We start from the raw sequence: 24,839 nt of genomic DNA, 5'->3' as shown, positions 1-24,839 counted from the left end.
GTACAGGTAGCGTAGATGATAAGCTTAAAACCAGCCCATGCATCCCCCATTTGCCAAGAAGAATTATCACCAACATGTTCACTTATGCCTAATTTGGATGAACAGATTTGTTGATTTTAGTAGCTTGCAACGGTAAACGTGAAGAAGTATATGCAGGACTGGGACCTTAGCTTTAATCAAACTTATTTTTATTATCTGAAGCACTTCATCTTTTACTTACAGGATATAATTTGGTGAAAGTTAGATACTGAACTATTTAGAACAGAAAGTCTGCAAAATTTTATGACTAGATCTGCAATATGTTTGTGACAGACCACCGCATCGTGCAACATGCTACGTAACATCTTTTTTTTAATCTTGCCTGTACCTAAATGAGATTACAATTTGCTGTCCCCTTCAATTGTCTTTATCCAGTTATCTAGGCAATATACTTCAATGCTACTAAATTCATGTTTTTAGTGATCAAATCATCACCTTTTTTCTCCTTTAGTAAACTCCTTGCAAATTCCTGTGGTCCAGAACAAAAAAAAATGCCAAGGATTTGATTTCATAGAATCACAGAGTCACAGAATGGTAGGAGTTGGAAGGGACCTCTGGAGACGATCTCGTCCAACCCCCCTGCCTGAGCAGGCACACCTAGAGCAGGGGACACAGGAACGTGTCCAGGCGGGTTTTGAATATCTCCAGGGAAGGAGACTCCACAAACTCTCCTGAAAGCCTGTTCCACTGCTCTGGCACCCTCATTCATTCATCGCATTCATTATTTTCATATTCCTGGTCATAACAGTTTTTATTTTTTTTCCACCCAGTTAATAAAAACCCACCTTAGAGTGTATAATACCCTTCCGTCACTCCAGATTCGAAGCAAACGATTTGGAGTTGTAATCCAATGAGCATCAGATTTCCTTGAGTTCCGGAAGAAAGTGTCTGGAATCCAAATTTTTCCAACCATGTTGCTATTGAGCATAAGTACTTTCATTGAGCTGTTAAATTTTAGACGACTGTCATACCACGTCTGGGCAAAAATTATATCTATGGTGTACTCCTAGAAACAGAGAAACAACCATACCTGTGTATACATTTACCAAAGTCTGCAAGCCAAGAATTTTTGATTTGTAGATAAATCTAAGGACACTTCTAATCTCTATTGTATTACCATTTGCATAGCACTCAGCAGCCTGTAACCCCAAACTGAGAAATTACAGAGTGATGAAAGGAGCACACAGCCTACTGCCTCTACTTCCACTCCCTTGACACACACTGATTAGTTCAAGAAGAGGAGATGTGACTGGAGCTTGCTGTAACTTGGAGGTCCCCACACAGTACAATCACCTCTGCAGGCCCGAGACAGAAATTCAACCTCAATACTCCAGGGCTACACTATGTTTGTTAAGACAGAGGTTCTACATCTCTTAAAAAGCAAACCAAATAAACTTCCTATATTTTTTCCCCAAACTTTAGACCATGCAATTTAAGATACTTCAAGAAATTTCAGATTTTGAAAAATTCATTAAATGCAGGAAGTAAACATCACGGTTCACAGAACTATCTGTCACCATCTGCCTCATATATCTACCTACGTACACACAAAAGTATACATAATCATTATCAGAAAGGAAAATCCCCTAAAGCAATTTCACTTTGCTTATTAAAGCCTCAAGAAAGTGCCTTTTGTGATAGAAAGTCAAATTGCTCAGTAGACTTATGGCCAGAAAAGAAAGGTGAATAAATAAATAAATAAATAAATAAATAAATAAATAAATAAATGGAAATTCCACAGCCTTTCAATGAGACAATTCCTGACACAGTAAAACCAGAGGGAGATTACAGATGCAACAAAATATTATTTTTTCAAAGAATCCAGCCAGTTGCTGCAGTCCAGACAAAGAAGCAAAGTAGCAGCCTCTTCTCTGTTGTATTTGTCACAGCTCCAGACCATGACTCTGACCTTAAGGGCAACGGTCTCTCTACTTGACAGCAGGTGTTATCTTTCCTGCACAGCTGCCCCATGAGGTCCCCAGTGAAGAACTCAGCAGCTCCTCTGCAGGGAAAAAGAGCTGGAGACTGGACTTAGACACTTGGTGTTGGTTCAATTCTCAGTTATGGGATGAGTGGGCAGGGCGAAGGGAGAAGGAGACAGTGGTTCAAACTCTTGCTTGAGCCAGCGGGGTGACTACTAGTTTACTTGGTCAATAAAAATGCGCAGTGCAGACAGCCATTTCTGTTTTTAAATAAAATAAAAGTGGAAGGCTTTGCTGGTTGGAGTGGGATTTTTTTCTCCATTTTTCTTTTAAATAATCACACCAGTCAACTGTACAAGCTACAGACTCCTCACTCACTTCTGCAATCAATAGCACCCACCTCCCACGAAAGTTTGTGAAATTTGGCACTTCATCCTTAAGAAGTGCAAGTGCAGATATTCCAGGACTACCTAAATCCCTCTCAATTTTCCCACCACTCCAGGTTGGGGAAGAACAGGTTTGGGAAATAGGTATGCAAGAGGGAGATTTGCCCTTGCTCTGTGATGTATGGCAACTGAATTTACATCTGGTTTGTGGTAACTCAGTGACTCTCAAAGGTTATGAATAACTAGTGTATGAGGCAAACAGTGGAGGGACAGAGGGAAAACAAGGAAAAATCAAAAATGCATTTTAGAGATTACTTTTCTCTAAAACACTGCTTATTCCTTGCACTGGCATCAGGGGAAGATTCTGCAGGTCAAAACAAGTCCTTGATTATTTTATTTCTGTAAACAATGTTCAAGATACCTGTGAAAACCCAGGGCCTGTTTAACCTTAAAATTCACCTTTCTGTGCTCCTCTGTGGTGGTTAAAACTGGAAAGGAAACTTGCCTTGATGTAGTGTAAATGAGAGCCCGAGGCAGTACGCCAGAGAAGTATTTTAATGGGCTTAAATAGAATAGAATGAACAAAGATTACATGTTGCCTTTACAGAATAAATAGAGAAAAAAAAGAAGTCAGTGAGTGAAATCAACAGACATGACCAAATGTACGGAAAGAGCCGACTGTCTGAGTTTGAAGGTGCTGCTCTAAGCAGCCACTTCACAGCAGCATTGCATTGTCTGAGAAAAATAAATTTATCAAAGTGTCATTACAGTGAAATCCACCCAGAGCAAGAAAACTCAGGTTGCAATAGAATACCAACCACCCTAACAAATTAAGATAAAAAAAAGAAAGAGGAGCTCACATATCATTTTGAACACACAAAGCAAAGGACCAGCCTCAGCAGACCCAGGTGCTTGTATTCTCTTACCGTTCAGTATTAAATGTGCAAGTTTTTATCATACCCATGTATTACAGGAGTTGTTTAAAGAACTTTTTTGGAAAAAAAAAGAAGAAACTTTGTTAAATCCTTCATGATATGTTTATCACTGTTAAAAAAAAAATTTAATGCATAATACTTTAATATCATAAAATTAGTAACTACTTGTTTTTGAGTATCTTGCGGAATGCATAACAAGACATCCAATTGCTATCCTCTTGTCACATACCTGCAGAGGTGGTCCTTCATTTTTCTAAGCCGATACTTCAGCACCCGGACATCCCCTGCTCCCTCAGGAGTCAGCTATCCAATGGCATAACCCTACTATTCATCCCACCTGAAAGTCGTGGACTTGCAGCCTCATGTTGGGTGGCAGCAGCAGTTCACCCCCTCTTCAGCAGGGACCCAGAGTCAGTGCTTTCTGATTTCCCAAGAATACTTATTCTGCTTCTAACACTTGCCTTAGTGGACATTACTACCTACTTCTTCAGCATATCTATTTGTCCTAGGCCTCCCTGAGACTTCTCTGTCTTTGAGGGTCCACAATATATCCTGAGGCTGCATATATTCTTCATACAATGCATTTCACACAGGATCACATCTTCAACCCATTATATCTATACTATCTCTCACTCAAGTGAACTTCAGCATAATGACCAAGCACATACATGTGCTCACATTGTAGAGGTGCGAGGCATGTGAAAATGGGACACAAACGTATATAAGCTTTCTTTCCAAACACAAGTTTCCCCACAGAAGAAGCCAGATGGCATATGTCCAAATAGACCCTGAGCAGTCACCAAGAACAGGCAAACATAAAGGATGATCAGACAACTAAGAGTCTGGCAGCATGCAGCTGTGACAGTACAGACGCTTGAGAGGAATAGCCTGTAAGGGAAACTATGCTAGTGGGTCAAGAAATAAATAATATCAAGAAAGTTGGAGTCTTTCTGAAAATCTACTTTTGAAGTGGGCCTGAAATTTTCAGATTTTATGAACTCATACACTGAATTCCCTTATATTTGCAGCTCCTGAACAATATTTCATATTCCCCTATAAGGGAAAATCTGGGTGCCTAAAATTTGTTGAAAATGAGGTAGAAAAATCACTATACTGTCTTTTATGGAAGCACTTTGATTCCAAAACAAGATGAATAAAAGCCCTATCTTTGTTCAAACATCATACAAGCAAGCACAACAGCACACCAGATTATACAACATTCTTTTAGTGCAACAAATCTTTCTGAGCAACTATTTTGTTTTCCTTGTTTTCTTACAAAAAGTTAAATTTAACAATCTTATCACTACTTCTATTAATCTTTCATAAAACTCACCATTCAATGTGACTGTGTAACCATAAAAATTGGTTTACTACTCTCTCTTTCAAATGAAACTAATGATAAAATAGCCATGCAGAATAAAATGGAATCAATCTGTGGCTGCATTAGTCACAGCCATAGCAAAATGCATGCTTGTTCATATTTAGCCTCACAGGTTTCAATAACCATGGCACATGTTAGCTCATATTTGGCATTTGATTAGACCACTGAACTCTTTTTTGCACAGCTGGCACAAAAAGACCACCTGCCTAATTATTTACAGATAACTGCAATCCTCCTCCATCTCGTTCCTCTATAAAAGATCATAACAAACTCCAAAGGCTGGGAACACAGTAACTAATTAGAGATTACCATTAAAGGACCAGGCAGTGAGCAAACTGTGAATATTGACAAGCAGGTGTATAGTCTCAGAGAAAATCATTTAATAAAAGCAAGTACTTCAAATAAAGTAGGAACAGCTACTGTATGGGAATAAACGGAATCCTCAACATCAGTTTCATTGTCATGCACAGTTCAATTACAGTGAGACATGAAAATGGGCCAGTGGATTGGTTTTTCTATTGAAAGCCGTGAAAGAAAGGGAGGCAAATACCATACTACACAATTGTTTCTCAGCACAAACCACATCACACCAATTCCAGCATAATATCAGTAAGGACAGAAGAAATAACACAAAGCAGAAAAAACATTTTTCTTGGATATTTTGTCTGGCAGTCACACGACTGATTTGATACTCCACAGTAAAAAGTGTGGAGAAGTCAAGCAATGAGTAGCTAAACTGCTGGCTGGATCATGTCAACTGCAACACATTTAGTCTGAGAACAGGGGAAAAATGGCCTGGGTTTCTGGGGCCAAACACAAAACCAATGAAAAGTCCCAAAACCAGACTCACAGCTGAAAAATCATGTTAGCCAACTACAGGCCTGCAATACAGTTCATTATAGTGAATTTAAAAGAAAAATTAATAAAAATATACTCCTGACATTTCACCTTTGCTCAGAAACCCATCCCAGCTTTTCTCACAGAAAGAAACCTGAAGGGCAGCTGGAGTTTTCTGGAACACAACAAGCTAATTCAGAAATTTGTTTCATAGGGAGCCCCTGAACACAGTTCAATTACCAAGTGGGACATGGCTTCATCTTACTCAGTTATCTGAGCTATGAGATATTTTCCCCATGTTTCTTCATTTTATTCAGCTTTCTAATTCCTTAAACTAGAACTTTATGTGAGGCAGGCAGGGAATTCTTCAGAAAAAAAAAAGAAGGGCAAACTAAAATAAACACTTTACCAACCTATATGTTTTCACATTAAGAGATGTGATTTCTTATGAAAGACTCAATTTAGTACGCTGATTAAGAGGTTTAAACAACAAAGAAAGTCATAGACAAAACCACACGCCTTCCTATGAAGTAAGCACCAAATAAAGGATCAAGCATTAGCCAATTTATCTGCATCTTGCCAGTACACGGCCAATAAACACTCGTAACCTTTTCCCTCACCCAAATATCTCTGGACATCAATAAGGGGCTGTTAAGTAATTTCTTACAATACTTAACCTATCTTTGATGTATAACTACACTTAATAAAACATCTAAAATGTGGTTGCTCTCCCTGGTGGGTTACTTTAAAAGCCCTTAAAAAAGATTCTTCAGCTGCTTCAGGGCCAGCAATGGTTTCAGAGCTTTATCCCCATGGCTGGGACTGAAGCAGAAGTAAAATTTATTTTTTGGTAAACCATTTTAGTTTGCTCAGTAGAGCAATCTAAACCTAGTGACCTTAGGGTGAGATCTAAAAGATCCAACAAATCATGATTCTGACATGTACCTGTGATATTACATTAATGATACTGCAGCTGTGGAAGAGGTGTGGGCTACAGGAAATACACTGAACAGAAGTGCACAGCATCTCCTCCCAGAGTCTTTTAACCAGTCAGGTTGTTATAATTGTACATATATTCACACTAGAGGATGCTATGAGAACATATGCACAGGATAAGTGCAAATATGGTAAATCATGTCTACAGAAGGTAAGGGTATACAGAGGGATGTACATAGCCACAATACAAAAAAAATCCATCACTCTTCACATCATAATTTGGCATCTGTGCTTATCCAGTCCCTATTTTGAACATGCAAAGTGACAGGTGCAAACAACAATATGAATAAAAGGCAAGATTTATTTCAATGCTTTGTAGATTAGAAACTATAATTAAAATCTTGCCAATAGTCAAAAGATTAGCTAGAAAAGTAACTAAAGCACTTCAGCAAAATCTCTGCCTTTATTTGATCAGCCTAGATTTTGGGTGTTTGAAGAGAGCATAAGGAGAGGAAGTAGGTTATATATATAATCTATATAAATTCCCACACTGAAAATGATGCAAAAAGTTTTGTTCTGCTTTTCAATTGAAACTTGAACTTTTCAGCCACTGCCCCTTATAAACAAGCATTAAACTACAGAAAGAACCAGAGCAGACAACTCAGAATGAAAAAGTCAGACACACACATATATATATATACACACACACACACACCAAGGAGTGAATATTGGTATGGATTAAGAGTTCTGCTTCAAGGTTGTCAGCAATGATTTATCAGCTCCATTAACTGTACTTTCTAAATTCTGCAGCCACATCTACCTTTCTGTAACTTGAGAGACTCAAGCAGTCAAAATTGGTCCCACAAACAACTTAAGCAATAAAGCTGCACATTACTCAAGCATACACAGTTTTCTCCAGTTTCATTTTATAAATAAGCTATAAAGTCTCAAACACAATGCTTCACCTTTCAGTATGGTACAACTGCTTTTAAAGTGAGATTAATTGCACAGTTACTGTTTGCTGTTTTATTTCCATGGTTCTCCTGTTATGCTCTGAAATTCCAACACTGATGGCATGGAGAATTATCTGGGTTTGTTTTCTATGCTGCAGCTCCTGTAAGATACATGAGCCTACATGAGATACAGCACTCCTATCAGTTTAGCTTTCTGGTTGACGAGGCAGTCATGCAACTCCAAATATCAACCACCTGCTACACTGAAGATGTATGACATGAAGAGCATGGACAACTCTTAAGAACTGCCTAAAAAAGCCTCTGTTTACTTACTGGTCTGAAGGGCATAACCCTTTGTCAGGATAACTCTCTACATAGAGACCCTACTGTTATTCAAAAAGGTGAAATCTCATGCAGCACTTACTGTATGCCAATGAATGGCAAACTCCAACAAAAAGAGGTTTAGATGTGTATTCTCCATGGTGGCCAAAATAACCATCCAGAATGTATAAGACATGATGAAAATGAAAATCATGCAACAATAAAAATAATGAAGGCCAAGACCAACAGGCATGGAAGTTACATTCACTTACTAGCAAAAGCACACTGCACTTCCTAATAGCTATTTTGCCCGTCTTGTCACCCCTACTAACAAGGGAGTTGGGCAAACACTCTTTCCAAGAGCAGGTCTGATTCCTCGGTAAACAGCTTGGAGGTGCTGCTGCAGAAAAGGGCATCCAGACCATTTTCCCCTTATGTAAAGTGAACTTCCCATAGCATGCACTGTGAGGAGAAAAATTCTGTTCCTGTAGGTGCCCAGCTTTTAACAGATGATGAGGTTTTGTAGTGTCAGCAAAGATACTGGCACCAGCCATTGTAGGGGCCAGTGAACAATGGCAGCCCTCCCCTGCAGCACAGCAGCGAAGGACGCAGTGATAACCTGTATGGTAGGAGCCATTGCCAAGGGCAGTTTCTATTGCAACGAACTGTTATAAGCCATTGTAACAATTGCATCCCCTGCCTTTTTTCCCAAAACCCTGTTCAAATCTAGGCCAGCAGAGTTATTCCCACAACTGGAATGCAGCATCACAAATTTCCATATAGACAGACAGATTAGGAATTAATAACAAAGAACAGGTGTGTAATGTTCTTCAAAATATTTATCATCTCTTTGGCACAAAGAAGTGCAAGGCAAAGAATTAAATGTAGCTTGTCGCAGCTGCAGACACAAGGGAGACAACCACAGCAGAAGCAGACAGAAAGTATTTGGAGAGGATACTAAGGCATCAGAAGTAACAATAAACTGTATGACAGAGCAGCCAAGGAATCTGTGCAGTTTTGGGGGGAAAAGCAGGAGTAAAGCACTGTTTGGGTTAGCTTTAGCACTAGTCAATACCTTTGCCTTCTCAGTGAAGTGCTTTGTGGTACTTATATCAACATTATTCTTGGTTTAGATCATCTCAGATCACAAGTGAATTGTGCAGGCACTCAATAGTGCTTATACAGGATACACAGAGCTTGCAGTCTGAATTTAATACAAAAGACAGGATTTGGAAAGACAATGGGGACATAAGTAACAGGAAACAGAGAACCCAATACCACTCAGAATTCCAGGTAATGATTTTAGCACAACAAAATCGTAATAGTTTGTGATACATTCTAGTCTCCACAAAAAGAAAAAACAAAAAGTAAGTTTAAACAGGAAAATGATGAAAAACAATGAAGTAGCTTTGCAGACATGTATAGAAAGGTTTTATTCAAGCATAAATGGTAGCTTGGAAGAAAGTGCTATGAAGAGTTGAAGGGATGGGAGCAGAAGCTAGTGAGATCTGAGATAGGAAATGACCTCTTGGGAAAAAAAAAAAAAAACAACTAAAAATGCCTGGGGATAGGTTTTGAAGTGCCTTTAAAGTGAAAGGAAACTGTTTATGTGTGAGGTCCAGTGAAACAGGAGACAGAGGAAGAACCTGAGCAAGAAATGACTCAGTAGAAACAGTGAAAAATTCTCACTGTAGGACAGCACTAGGTGGTATAAATGGAACAACACTGCAACTGGAAAGGTTACAAAAACACGTTATCGTAACAATGGGACTCTGGACAAGAGATTTGGAGTGATGGGTTAAAAAATAAAACCCCTCAGAGCTGCTTTGCAATCAGAATTTGCAAGACTCCAACTGAGAACCTACTCCTGGTTCTGAGATCCATCACAAATTTTTAGATTTCAGGCCACAATGACATACAGAGTAGTGATTATCCACAGCAACTGAGAGCATGGGAGGGGCAAAAAGTAGGAAGATTTGAAGCTGTGATTTAGCCTTATTGAGCTAACTAAGCATCTGTGAACAGATATGAGGGACACATGGCAATATTTTGGATGGGACAAAAAGAGGTACACAGAATAGCAGGCAACTGGCACAGAAAGGTAGCTGAATTTCTGTATGAAACTACCAAGAAGTAGTTGAGAGCAGAAGAGAAGGTGACCATGGAAGACATCCTGTGCAGAAGTACCAAAGGAAGAGCTTTAAGAACACGTCAACACTTAAAGTACTGGGAACACAAGAAAATAATAGCTTTTCAGAATTGTTTTCTGGCCCAAACAATGTCCACAGCTCAGGACTCCTGTTATTTCTTAAAAAAAAAGTAGCCTTTTGCAAATACAGACCACTAACATCTGAAATCTCAAATACTTCAAAGGGAGTTTGGTTATTGCTCTGGCTGTGGATGCTAAGAATCTGAGATGATATAAACTGGATTTCCAACCAGTATATGCTGGTACACTCTACTGATGTAAGGGGAGTTAAGTCAAAGTAATAATTTTTTCCATTATTTATATTGAACGCATGCCAACTGTGGCTTTAGTAATACAATGGTTCTATACAAAACTAGCACTTCCTAAAGCATGAACTAGTCTAACACAAAATTTAAGAGTGAACCACAGCACAAAACCACTGCAGCCTTAGATTATAGTATTGCTAAATGGCACACACAAATTAGGGCATATTTTACAGCAAAGAACGTAGATTTTTCTGGTATCTTGTGTAGAACCTTAACTACCTGTCCTGATTTCATATCTGTTAAGAGACAAGCAGTAAACTGCCACTGAGAATAGGACAAGTACTGAATGCTGTTTAAAGTGGGGGCTGAAAAGATGGCTGTACTCTGGTTTGGTTACAGAAAGCTACTGCAAACATTTGTCTATCATACAATGGCTGCCTTTTCCCTCATCCCTCACCATTCCCTTCAAAATGATGATAGAAATTGGGAGCAACCCAGGAACTGCTGTGCTGAGCCAATATAAGCAGAATATTGCCTGTACTTGGCCAATTCCCCTGAAACCAACAGGGCAAGCTTAGAGCTACCTGGCAATAACAATAGGCAAACTAGCCGCCTGCAAGAGCCAACTAATCAATTTAACCTTTTTTTTTTTCAGAATACAACAGAAAACATCTATCAAATGGCATTTGTGAGATATTACTCAAGTTCTTAGAGCTGGTAAAATAAGAAATACCAACAGACATAAGGTTTTTGACACTTAAATATAATTAATAACAAAGAAAAAAACAATGCTCAAGCCTACTGAAGGAATATTTACTCAGCAACCGTAAAGGAACACTGTGTCCATCAACCTCAAACACTCATCTGTGTAACAGTCAATTAATTTTGATCACTTGCAGTGCTGACAGGCACCAGAATGATTGGAATCTGTCTTTCCTAATCAAAATAAAAGAGTAAGTAGGGAAAAATTTATTATTCTAGTTTAATTCAAAGAAGATGCTGTATGATAAGAAATAGGTAATATTTAAAGACTTACTGGTACTTCTGTCCTGATTTATGAACAAATATTCCTGCCATTTGAAGGAGAATGGAACCAGTTTGCATAAAATGCACACACCTGACTCTCCAAACATTTGCAGTGCTTGCACACTGAACCCGCGCAACCATAGGAAACCTCATACATTCTCAAACATGGACAGGAGTCCATCCCTCATGCTCTTTCTCTCAGTCTGTCATCATAAAGCTTATTGAGACAACGGTTCTCCTCAAAATGGTCTTCAAACTTGAATGCAATTCCAACCTCCAGGAAAAGTTTCAAATGCAGTTCACAAACCATGACAAGCCCTATCAAGGAGTGTTCACCCAGTCCTGAAATATTACTTGCCGTGGTTTAACCCCAGCCAGCAACTAAGCACCACACAGCTGCTCACTTGCTCCCCACCAGTGCAGTAGGGGAGAGAATTGGAACGGTTAAAGTAAGAAAACTCATGGGTTGAGATAAAGACAGTTTAATAGGTAAAGCAAAAGCCACACATACAAGCAAAGCAAACCAAGGAATTAATTCGCTGCTTCCCATGGGCAGGCAGATGTTCAGCCATCTCCAGGAAAGCAGGGCTCCATCACACGTCATGGTTACTTGGGAAGACAAATGCCATCACTCTGAATGTCCCGCCCTCACTTCTTCCCCCAGCTTTATATACTGAGCATGACGTCATATGGTACAGAATATCCCTTGGGTCAGTTGGGTACAGCTGTCCCAGCTGTGTCCTCTCCCAGCTTCTTGTGCACCCCCAGCCCACTCACTGGTGGGGTGGGATGAGGAGCAGAAAAGGCCCTGACTCTGTGTAAGCCCTGCTCAGCAGTAATGAAAACATCCCTGTGTTATCAGCACTGTTTTCAGCACAAATCCAAAACACAGCCCCATACTAGCCACTGTGAAGAAAATTAACTCTACCCCAGCCAAAACCAGCACATTACTGTACACTGCAGCATTTGGATAGCACTGTGATTTATTATGTTTATGTTTCTTGTATGGAACTATGTTTACTTAGACACACAGCTCTCTGTAAGAGACAGACAGGGAGGCAGAGAGAGAGTTCATTTTTTTCCTTTTATATACATCTTACTTTTGATTTTTTCTTATCGTGTTCATTAAATCCTTAAGTCAATGTGACATGGGTCACACATGTAAACTGAAGTATATGCATAGGTATCTGCAAGATCAGGGCCTTGCTAATTCCAGTATCTATTTCTGTCTCATTCTAAGCCTCATCTTTCCTTCATGCTAGTTACTATTCATTCAGTAACAAATCATTTAATGTCATTCAAAAACAGAGTTAAAAATACATTGATTTATAGAACCATGCACACAAAGAGTGTGCATCTTTGAGTACTGGATTTCAGGGTAGCTTCAGATAATGTATCTTTGGGTCACGATTACTTATATTCTAGTGTGCTTAATGTAAATTACCTGGCACTGTAAAGTAAGAGTACAAAACATTCAAACCTTCAATACAAATTTAGTGACTAGTGAATAAGCGTAGTGACGCATCTGACCACAGAGCATCCTCCTCAAGCACAATAAAATTGAGCAATCTGTATTAGCATACTGGCCACATTGATATTTGAATACGTTAAAAAAAAAATTAAAAATCTGCTGCTAGTTACTGCAACTTGAGAATGAAATGGAATTTAGAAGTCAAAGGATACTTAAAACAATCAGCACATTCTACAGAAAGTCATAAATGGTACAATATAAGAGGAAGTATTGTACCCTAACAGTGTCCAGGCCATGCAGTTTGTGTACCAAAGTAGCACATTGTGTATCCTGTGAATATCTGATTTGCCCAGAGGTTTAGTTATCTTGTTAAAAATAAGAGTGCTAGGCTTCAAAGTACAGCCTTAAGCTTGTGGTCACAGCAGCCTTCAATGGATAACTAGCAAAGAGCATGTGACAAAAGATCAACTGCAGAAGAAACAGAAATGTTGGGAAATAACAGGGAAACTGAACTGCTTCAATGAAATGCAGTCCTACAAATTTATCCTGGAATTTTCAGTCTGGACCTTCTAACACCGAGTTCCTTTAATAAATATAAAAGCTGAATAAAGAGCATCGCCTGCATCCACAACAAAGGAAGAAAAAAATATGTAGCCCTCAAACACACTAAACTGGCAATGATAACATAACGTTTCTAAATTTTAAAACATGACTTAGAAACACACGGAAAAGCAAAGGAATTTTAAAACATCTTTTGTTCCTGTAAACATACATATTTATATATGTACACACTTACACAGACAGATATAGAAAGAGAGGTAGGGCATTTTCTTTTAGCTAGTTTTTAATCTATCAGTCAGGATGTCTATGCATCTCTACAGAAATGATCTGCCTCCTTCTGACCCTTCCCCCATGTTTGATACTTGAGTATTGCTCCACTATTTATTATATGAAACTCAATTAAATAGACATTACGGACACGGAAAGTATAAACTTTTCGCTTTTCATTTTTGACACAAGGATGCAATACTGTTTCTTACTTAAGGAGCTGCTCCTGTATTCCTTCTCAAAAATTTCTCTCATTTGGGATAGCAGTCTTTTACGGTCATGAGAGTTTTGGTCAGAGATTACAAGATCAGGTATTCTCTTAGTTAAAGGAATGTGAAAACATCTTGGAGGGCTGCCATGCCTCTCCCAACCCACTGAATTGCACACTTGCATGGTCTTGTCAAACAACAAAAGCTGTGGCACTTGCATGGCTCTCCCCTGGACCCCTTTGGGGCAGCAACAGCACAAAATGTTATGTATTTATGAACACATATGCTTTGGGGGATGAATACAGGGCAGAGAAAGCTAATGAGGGCCACAGGCAACACGGACCAACATATGTTTCTACACAGGGACCATATATCAGATTCTGCTACTTGTACCACCAGAGTGGCTTTTTTCCCTCTTGGTCTTAGTTTGGAAGTGAAGAGAAAGGTAGTAAGAGCCTAGTACATCTACATTAAGTGCTCACCTGAATGAGATTCCACATAGAGGAAAACTAGGCTTGAAATATTTATTGCATGTCTAAATTCTGCTAAGAAATCCCTAGACCACTGCAGAGCTATTGAGGATCAAGATTTTGGACATAAAAACGCAGTTAGCTGTATTTTACATTATTGTTGCATGATGCATAGCACAGGTTAGCTCTAAAAGACAGATTGAAAAATCTTTAGACTTAATGGGTATTAGAAGCCTAAATACTCCACTGATCCAGACACCTGTTAAAAATGTTTACTCAGGTTGAGGATGCCTAAAGAGATCACATGCTGTAGAAAATATCTCTTAAGCATGGGGTGTCTATACCATCTAGAATTTTGTGTAGGCCTTTGTTAAATAGTAAAAGCCAAAACACAACAGCCTTCAAAAACAAATTCTAATGAATGTCATATATACACTTAAAGCATTCCTTTTATGAAAGTTAAAGTCTATCAGATAGCAAGAGGAAAATAGGCTGAATTATGAAAATAAATCAGTTTCCTCTCGTAATATGTTTCAGTGCATGATAACACTGCCTCCCAGGCTCTGGGCTGAGCAAGCAGAAGGCAGCTGCGGGCACAGGAGAGGCTATGGTACATAACAGCAGGGAGGTTGTCCAGGGGCTGCAGAGACAAGAAGAGGGCATGGGAGATGGGGCAGGGCTACTCTGCAAAGCCAGCCACATGTTACTTCTTTAAAACTGGAAAACTGAAGCTGTAAGCATTTCTCATTTTCAGTTCCAGTGTATACATTACCTACAGGCTACAGGCTGAATGATTTACACTGGTTACTGGAAAAGGAAGCCTCTACCATTTGCTATATCCACCTTACAGGTAGCCCCCTGTCCTTACATTTTGCTCCCACAGTAAGTTCCTGCGGAAGAGGAAAGGATGGAGACAAGCAAAAGAGAAAGACTGCAGTAAGAAGACAAACGAAACCAAAGACACCACTTACACCAGATATGGAAATTTAAAAGTTTCTCCTACCCTATCACTCTTCTGCTCTTTCATTCATTTCTTTATGTGCAGCCCTGGCCTGAGACATGGACTTTCCTGCCACAGTCCCAGGTAATGACAACCCTAAGCTTGTTAGACCATTATGCTGGAATGAGTATCCTTTGCCACAGATCTGTATCATCTACTTTTGGCACCTTTACCCATAGTATCTAAGTGCCACCGTTTTTTCCTGCTTGGCTTCCCATCACTGACAGTCAATATTCCCCTCCCAAGCACGATGACATACATGTAAACCACAAGATACTTATTAATAATCTAGAATTACTATGCTTTCACCAAATGCTCATAAGGCCCCTGCACTGGCATCCTCCAGCCTCAGACTGAACAAAACACTTCTCTGCTGTGCAAATTCAGCACTGTCAGCAATTCTGTAGAGAGGAGGAAAAGGAAAAAGGCAGGAGGGGCCTGAGCTCAAACCTGCCCCAGGACCAGTCCCAGTCTTAGTCCTGGGCAGCAGTCCCCAGGAAAAGTCATGCAACAAGGTCTTGCTAAAGCCTGCAACACTGCCATTTCATACAATGCATATCATAACAGAAAATCTACGTAATTTAAGAAAAGGCCACAGACTCAACTTCCTCATAAGTGCTGTTACTTCAGTGTTGGTACCAAATAGATAGGTCAGATCTCAACAGGTCTACCGGAAACTAGATGAGATGCATTGCTTAATTTCTGAAGAAACCAGCTATGTGTACAAACACACACACTGAAGAGGACCTGTAAGACTAAATAAGACATGGAAAAAGGAGGACAAAAGAGTTAATTTCAAATTTTTCTTTTTCTGAATTTGAAAGATAATAAATCACTGCACTGAAAATAGTTTTATTCACAAATGCTGGGTCAACTGTTATTTTTCTTAACCTCTGAAGTAGCTCCAGGAAATTATACTGGGCCAGAGATAAACCAGATATAAACAAACATAGTGAAAATGTTCAACACAAACCAAAATAAGGACCTGAATACAATGTCCTCTGTGTGGCCTCATTTTTTTAAAAGAAGAAATATTTTTTTTAAATTACAACAATTTCAGATAGAGAAGTCTAAATGTGTTTCTGCAATAATCACAATCGTATCCAACAGTATAGAATACATAGTTAAAAATAAAGAAACTTATTTAAATGAGATTAGAATTATTTCATAATATTAACCCACAGCACCATTCAGATAATGTTTTCTGTCAATAATCAGAACTTACCATATTGATTGGGTCAACTGGGCCAATGCTGTTAACATAGACATCTGTTTCAATTACCGTAGTTCTCACTAAACAAAACAGTAACCATAACAATTACATATTTAATTAACTCCATACATTGTTAGTAATTTAACCTTTTTACTAAAACAACAACAAATCTGATATTATTTTATTAGATTCAGAATAATTAAATCTCTGGTTTGTTCATTCTGTGAAGGATCGTATATGACTTGGCTCCCTTATTCCATGCAAATTGTTAGAATTATCAACATGAATTTTTTACTTCATACTGCAATCCCCAGCTGCGCTTTGTGAACAGATATAAGATATATACAAAAGATATAAAAGGTAGAGGAAGGGGGAAAAAAAACACAAAAAGCCAAACTGTCTTCTAACTTAAAAACTTAATCATGAACAGAAGAAAAATGTTTGGAAAAAATTGCTCATACAACAAACTATGAGGCCTGGGAGCAGATGTGTTTCTCAGCTGCAAGGAATCAATATGCAGTGCTTTCTGTCAATTCCTACTGAAAATGTGTAACAAAAATAAAATAACTTTTCACCACAGATTTCTTCAATTTATGCAACTACAGCACACCTAAGGATTACTAAAGTCCTTTCATCAGCTGGATTAATACACTGCTTCAAACAGCAAATTGAACACTCCTCAAGTGAAAGTCATTTGAAAGTTAAACATTTCCAAACTTACTTTTCCATAAAAACACATGGAAACCACTCTTACTGGGCAGACAAAAATTAACTGTTTAAAAATATGTTCTCTTACAGAATACACTCTGTTACTTTGTACACTTACAGAAGGGCAAAAAGTCTAAGTGACTTCCCATGAAAGCTACACCTGAAGTACAGGTGGCACGGAGAGTTCATTTTTGTCTCCTTATAGCTTGTTTATAGTGGGAAAAGGTACAAACAGAAGAGGTCAGGATGCATTTTAACTTCATCAATTAACCAAGCATTTTCTTCTAGCTTGTACTGGAGAGCCAGCATGTGGACACAAGAGGACATATGTCCTAGTCCCCAGTGGAATGAAGAGGGTTAATAATAAAGCTCTGCTGGTCTTTCTCTCATGATCTGGCATGTTAAAATGAAGCATCTCTGTCCATCTGCAGATGGAAAAGGGGGAAAGTACAAACAAAAAAGCACATTGATCTCATAGGAGAGGGACCCTAGGTCACCAGATTTGATTTCCTATTCCCCAAGTGCTCTATAACAAACCTAAAATCTTACAAATCTCAGAAATCTAAAACTCGAACAGACTCACAGAAAGAAACAGGGTATCATTAACATCCTTGCCAGCTACAGTGACAGGCAAGATACATTACCTAAATATCCTAAGATACCTTTTCCCTGCCAATCTCACTTGGGAGGAAATTCTCCCAGATTCCAAATCCAATTACTGGCGTGAGGCTGAGCCTGACATCAAGACACACCAGTGAGGCTGCACAAAGGATGTTCTGTTCGAGCACAGAGCACAGAATCAGTTGATCACCATCCTGTCCCCAGCATGCTCCACAGGAAGTTTGAACAGACTCTGGAAACCAATTTATTTCCTGAGGAAAAAAAATAAGTACTTCCTGTGCTGGAAATGTTTTCACTATCTTCAGGGCTAATAAAGGAAGGGGGGCAACACAAGAACTCATATCCATAGACTGAAAAATCAGAGTAAAAAAGTATATAATATGTGTGTGTATATACACATATGTGTAGCATAGTTTACATATGCCATGTCTCGCAGACAGATATCCTCTTCCTTTAATTTTGCAACCCTATTTATCTATATAACAGCAACTCCACTGCTAGACTAGAACACAAGGAGGTGGATCTTGCCTCATTGCTCAAGCAATGCTGAATCCACTATTTTCCCCCGTATTAGTAGGAAGCATTTAATTCCCCTTTGTGTTAGGAAACCTTGTTTTGTTCTGAGGTTCAAGTCTTTGAGTCCAACTTTCAGCACTGCCTAGCCATATATCAAACCTCTTCTTCAGATGCAAGTACCTACATACAGTGATTAAGGTCACCTCTGAAACTTGCCTTCAGTATGCAGAACAGTTCATACTGCATACTGCAAACACAATTTACAGATAATCTGTTCAGCTTTAACTTTTAAACTTGCTCCATTGTTTTCAGATCCATCTTGAAATGCAGACACCAGGACTGGAAATTTTTGTAACAGTGTTACCAGTGCTGCTTGAACATTTCCAGATTTCTACTTATGTTCATTTTCAAAAGGAGACTTACCTCAGGACAATGCTCAGGGGGTGCATAGCTAAGATCTTATACTACACAAAGTACTGGTTTTCCTCTAAATCACTGTTTTACTATGCAGAATCTCTCACCTTGAAATAAGACCCACAGGCTTCCTCCCCCCACCTACTTTTTTTTTCCCCTCTCAATTTATGTGCCTCCAGATTTACTGTAGAAGCAAATTATTACTCTGCAGATACAGCCTCTCCCTTTCCAACAGTCTTTGTGTCATTGCCAACTTTATTACAAAAATCCATTGCTGAAATAATTCAAAATATCATCACTCTTGATCAAGGATTTCCTATGAGACCCTACTATAGACAGTGCAACCACTAATATTTCCTTATTAACAACTAAATTTTGAGATCTGTCAGTGAGCCAGTTTTTAATGGGGGCTGTGTCAATTTTATGAAATTCCAGCTTGCAGCGAGCTGTCCTTGATCTGCCACAAGGGCTCTCCTGTAATGTGCCACAGAGTTCAATTTGCCTTTTCCATACTGCTCTGAGTAAGATTATTAAAGCTATTAAGAGCCAGTTAAGAGTGTGAAAATCTGCCTCTGTTGAAATTATTTTAATTGACCCAAATGATCCAGAGAAAAAGATCCAATTCAAGAAGACTGGAAGAGGCTTTTTTGTTACCTCAGTTCTTCTGTATGGTACAGAGCAAAGTACTTCTGTGAATTAGAAGAAAGAATTCATTCTTCTCGTGTTCTTGAACTAGAAGTGATACAAGTCCAAAAACATTACGAATGCTGAAGGAATACATTCTTGATACTCATTTGATGTCCAAATAATTACTATTGTTCATTTAAACCTCCACAAAAAGCTAACAGAGAAAGATGATTTGAGAAGATGTTTCTGCAGTGAATACTTCTTGTTTTACTTTAAAAAATTGGTATCAGCCTTGAAAACACCAGGAGTAGGGAGAAGGCTATTTAACACTTCCTGCATGCAGTGCAAAACAGTACTGTAACCTTACTGAAGTTTCTAAGGAAGGAGAGAAAGAGATAGCACACTTTAAATATTTACCCTGAAAGACAACATGAGCCAGGCTAGAGTAAAGTAAGAAGGTGAGAGGACAGCAAATTGCGTACTTAACAGAGAAAGAGAAGAGCACCAAGGGGCAGCTTCCCCCAAGGGATAGTTTATCAGCTCCTAACATACCTGAAGCACACAGGGAACCTATTTCCTAAGCCCTATCTAGAGAGATCTACTCACACTTTCTGATTTCCTGCTTTGACACCTTTTTTTCACTAGACTAAAATTCTCCTCTTCTGGTTTAAAAGGTTTGGCTGGTATTGAGCATCATCAAACACAAGCACATAGCTAAGGATAGTCTTGCCTCAAGAAACAAATCTAGTAAATAAGTGACTCTTGTGCCTGGAATTCAAGAGCAAGGATGAACTTCCTGAGTAGCAATAAAACCTGGAAAAAAGTCTCTCGGCAGGCATGAACCACTGCCCTTCTAGTAAAGGATGATGCTGCATATTCTGAACTCCAGTTTCAGTTCCAAATCTGTATTTTGAAAAATGTTTACTCTCGATTAGAAAAATCATAGTAATAAAAACCTACCTCAATCATTGAAAAATTATTTTAGTAATTGCTCTTGCTATCAAAAGTGCCTCTTTCTTAGCCTATATTTATCCAGGCCCAATCTGCAGCTTTTGATATTTGAAATATCTCTGCCTGCTGCACTGAAGAGCTCTCCTTATCAGTTATTCTCATTTTATAACCCCCCATCTCCTGACAGAAATTACTGTCATTATTGTTGAAGTGCACTTTTTTTTGCTTAATATTGCACCATTTTCATTACCCCATCCTCAGCATTACCCAAGAGCGTGTAAGTCCATCTAAATTCACTATCCAGTTGCCATATTTTACCACAATTCCCCATTCTGCAATGAGGTCTAATATATATCACCTTTTTTTTTTAATTACTATTACTTATTACCTTATTTAATTTAAACTAAGACCACTTTTGATCATTTCATCCAGGCTTATTTTCTTTGAGCATGTTTTCTATACCTCATCAATAATTGCCTAAAGAAGCATCTCTTCTTAGTGATAAAGCAGTTATTCAGGAAGCAAATTGACTAACACATTCACAAATAACAGAGGTCTTCAATTTGTAATAGTTTTTAATGGAATAATACAATTCTCACAACCAATTATCGAAGAGTATTACTTATATGGCTATCTATATTGAAAACTCAACCTCAAGTGTCTACGGCAGGCTTGCAGCTCCATACCTGAAGAATTTTCTTCAAAGTTATTTTCATAAAAGCAGAGCCCTGTTCTCCGCACTTCTGCTTTTACCTCTTTATTTAAAAGCAACCCATCTTTAGCAAATACTCCTGCCCCACAACTTTTATCATTTCCATAATTTTCTATGCAATGCACACATCTAGTATCCTTAACATTCACTGCATATGCTCTTCTACATCTTGCTCTTGTATTTCAATTTCCTTCAGTTCTTGCAAAACATTCTTCATCTCAGAATGCATACCTTTCTACCTTTACCTGGTGTTTTCCTGCTTATTTGGGCTTATTACTTTCCTGCCTATATCATCGTTTCATCAATGCTACACTAAGAGCACCTGTTCAACAGAATTTCCCCTAATATCCTTATCTTTTCAGAATTAGTGCTTCTATTAGTCTCTTGAAAGTCCACTTTGTGTTCATGTACCCTTTATATCCCTGAGTACATGACTTTTCTCATTAGCACACTGAGATGCAATTACTTACCCATGCCCTGCTTATAGGGCAATTACAACTACAAAAATTTCTCTAGGTATCCAATTTCTCTATGTCCACAAGCAATCATCCTCACCACTCTTAAAAATTCTATCAGTGATGACTGTCCTCGAACTATTGATTGAAAACACTCTATTAGAGTTGTAGACATGTGATGATTATTCCCTATTTTTAATTAAACTTTCAGATTGATCAGTTGTGTTTCACTCATACAGTACACAACACTGGACATGAGACATAGCTGGAAAAAAGGTGCTGTAAATTGATAGGCCATTTTTATATTGGCTATAATTATAATATTAAGATATCAGTGGACCTAAGGTGTGAGAGATGGAACAGTGTGCAGCCAGAACTTTTTCCTTTAAAAAGGAAAGCTGAAAAATAACAGCTAGTTTGATGCAGGACTGAAGCTAAAACAGTGTGGTTATAAAATCAGGTATCCAAAAGACAATGGTACAATGAGGATAATACTGCTTTTTAAATATATCAACACTCCAAGGTTGTATCTTTAATTAAAGGTACTTCTACTACAAATAAGAGACTTCATCTGGTAGTTACTATTACTTCATACCAAGCAAAAGGTACTTTAATGCTAGTTCCTTTATGCTCCAAACATCTCAAAGTATATTACATAAATTGAGTTAAAGACTATTAAGATTAACAAATACAGCAAAGGGTAGCAGTTAAAAAATCACTACAACTTGTGGATATTTGAATGACACAAACAGAAAATGACTCAGTGTGGTTTTCTCTTATTAAATTCAGCATTGCCGCCGATGTTTCAATTTTAATTTGGCTCTCCTTTACGATCTCCTTCAACTAACTGCATGTTTAACAATTAAAACCCTTATCTCACTCTGAGATGCTGAAATTCTGTGCCAGTATCAGGAAGAAAACAAAATTCTGCTCTGGTATTCAAACCCAAAAAGTTCAGGTTCAAAATAAAAAATGTTGCGATTGTAACTGAGCCTTGTAATTCAATAGTAATAATGTTCTGTGGGATATTATTGCCTTGAAAGATAATTAGAATTCCAGTTCAATAACCTTGTTGTACAAGTACTGACATAGAGTCTGAAGATGTGGAATCTGACACCAGATTTTATCCACATAATTGAAGCAGACGAAGATGAATGCACTATAGCCTGATTTTGCTTTTCTCTCTGTTAAATATCTGCTGCAGTTCCCAAGCAGCCGGACAGAATGCAGTGCCTTCATTTGAAGTTGGAAATTTCATCTTATGTTGTCCAAAGTTTCTGCCGTGGCAGAAGTCTGCAACTTCCATTCAGAAGAGAGTCAGTCTTAACATGTGTTCTCCTGGCAACAAAGTGAATATTCTCAAATGTCTCCTGTTCTCATCTGGCTGATATTCATGAACCTTATATTTTAATATATTGGATGGGAAGCAGGTCCCAAATAGCAGAGATCAGATTGGTACAAAAGTATTGCACCAAGAGAATGAAGAAAAAAGAAAGGCAGCATTTATGTGAGAGAAGCTAAAACCAAGCATCTTCTTTCAGGAACTGATATTTGGAATCCAAAAAGTTTCACATTGTACAGTAACTCACAAAAAAGGCAGAGTTCTTGCCCTATCAAGACTCAGTACATAACCAGAAAAGTGAAGGTAAGGATTACACCAAAATTCTTCTGTGCCCATCTAAATCCATTTGACATGTCAGAACAAACTCCTCTTCCTCTGCTTTCCCTCTCTTCGTTTCTAAGTTTTATGGGGAGAAAAGAGAAACAGGATTCTCTTTCATCCCCACTTACCAGCTAATCATTAGAAGGAATCCTAGTGGAGACAGTTTGTTCCCTCATAACCCTATTTGCTGTTTGCTGCATCAAGCAGTCAGGGAGAAAAAAAAAGAAAGTAATGCTATACATTTGTCACACATTCAGAATTTAGGGAAAAATATGCTGGAAGACCTTTATTGTTGTCTATATGTGTGCAGCAATTCAATTAAATCAACATGAAGGCAAAGACTTACAACAGACTTCATGAGATTCACATGTGATTGTATTATGACAGCGAGAGAAAAATTGGCGTTTAACATCTTTGGGGTAACAGTCAACAACAAGACAGAAATTTGGGGAAGAAAACAATTTGTCAAAAGCTTTCAAAAAAAAATACTTAGTTTGATATTGCATCTCTCTGTTCTCCTACATAAATGAAACAAGTCTAGATTGTTGTATTGTTTATTGTATAAGCAGCTTACAGACTTACATGGCATTCCTTTGATAGGGAGTGCCAAGTATTTAACAAATAATTACGTCCTCCACCTCTCCCTTCACAGTTCAGAAAACAAACTCAGAGAAAATAAATTACTTTTCTTAGTTTGATCCAGCATACATGTGGTAGACAAGAACTGGCAAGTTTTCATGTATTCCATGTTTTCTACACAAGATCATTCCAAATATTTACACTTATCAGGTATATGCAAATTGATGCTTTGACTATTGAAAGACAAAATAGCCTTCCTACCAGTTGCAAAGTTTGATCTACAGTAATGCAGTCTTTCTTCCTATATTCCTCTAGGAAAGATACAGTCCTAAGTTATTGTTTTAGATTCTTATGAAATTTTTCAAAATCTGAGCTAAGGGAAGAAGAGAGATGGGCTAAGTTAAATTTCCTTAAAATACACACTTACAATGCATTTTTCTACAGTAAGAGTAAAAATATCTAGGAATAGTTCTTTAATAAACTCCTACAGACTCAAGATCAAATTTTTAAATAACCATGGCTGGTTTACATCTACAACTTGTTCTGTCAGAAGAACTTAGTTAAACAAAGCAAAATATAATTTCTTTCTAATGATTTATTATAGATTGCTCACTGTCCCAAAAAAGCAATACTTTACATAGGAAAAAGAGATTGTAAATAGAACATTAAAATTCTACTTTTGCATAGAACATTATTTTTACCAATTCCAGAAAACCATTGCATTTTATTGCTGTTATATTTAGCTTGCTATACTAAGTTTTAAAAATTGCATTAAGTGGATTTTTGCCATCTTTGACAAAATGCAGGCCATCTCTAGTTCACATTTTCTACTTACTGAATTATTTTAAGGCCTTACCCCCAATATCTGGCCGAAGCTTATTGTCATATCCTTGAAGTAAGGAGTCCAGTATGTGAGTTACATCCCCACCATGAATCTTTGGTGCAAGGACCCATGTTTTATTCACAGTTAGATCTTCATCGTCCTCATCATCTGCTTTATCAGCTCTATGGTGAGTGAATAAAAAAACACGGTTAGGAAAACAAAAAAAAAACCAAACAGTGAAACTAAGCACACACGAGGTAAAGAAGAAACTGATAAAATATTACACACTATTTAGAGTATTTTATAAAAATCCAAATGTATTCTGGTGCCAACAGAAAGAGACAGGCCCTTATTTAAAACACCAACATTTTGTTTTATGGCAGTAGAGA

At 38.0% G+C, this 24,839-nt stretch overlaps 1 protein-coding gene across 1 annotated transcript in view; it reads right to left on the bottom strand.

The window, feature by feature from the left end:
- Positions 1-24,839, bottom strand: part of GABRG1 (gamma-aminobutyric acid type A receptor subunit gamma1) — a 55,234-nt gene that overhangs the window by 21,863 nt on the left and 8,532 nt on the right. The window contains exons 3-5 of the mRNA XM_075092395.1: positions 24,484-24,719; positions 16,394-16,461; positions 825-1,045 (exon numbers count right to left, since the gene is read on the bottom strand). Coding sequence (XP_074948496.1) covers positions 825-1,045; positions 16,394-16,461; positions 24,484-24,719 — 525 coding nt within the window. The remainder of the gene's footprint in view (positions 1-824; positions 1,046-16,393; positions 16,462-24,483; positions 24,720-24,839) is intronic.

Source organism: Phalacrocorax aristotelis, chromosome 4 (assembly GCF_949628215.1).
Source record: "Phalacrocorax aristotelis chromosome 4, bGulAri2.1, whole genome shotgun sequence".
In the NCBI taxonomy this organism is placed as follows: Eukaryota; Metazoa; Chordata; class Aves; order Suliformes; family Phalacrocoracidae; genus Phalacrocorax; species Phalacrocorax aristotelis.
Note: the sequence above shows the minus strand (reverse complement) of the source record. Positions and strands in the feature narration are given on the sequence as shown.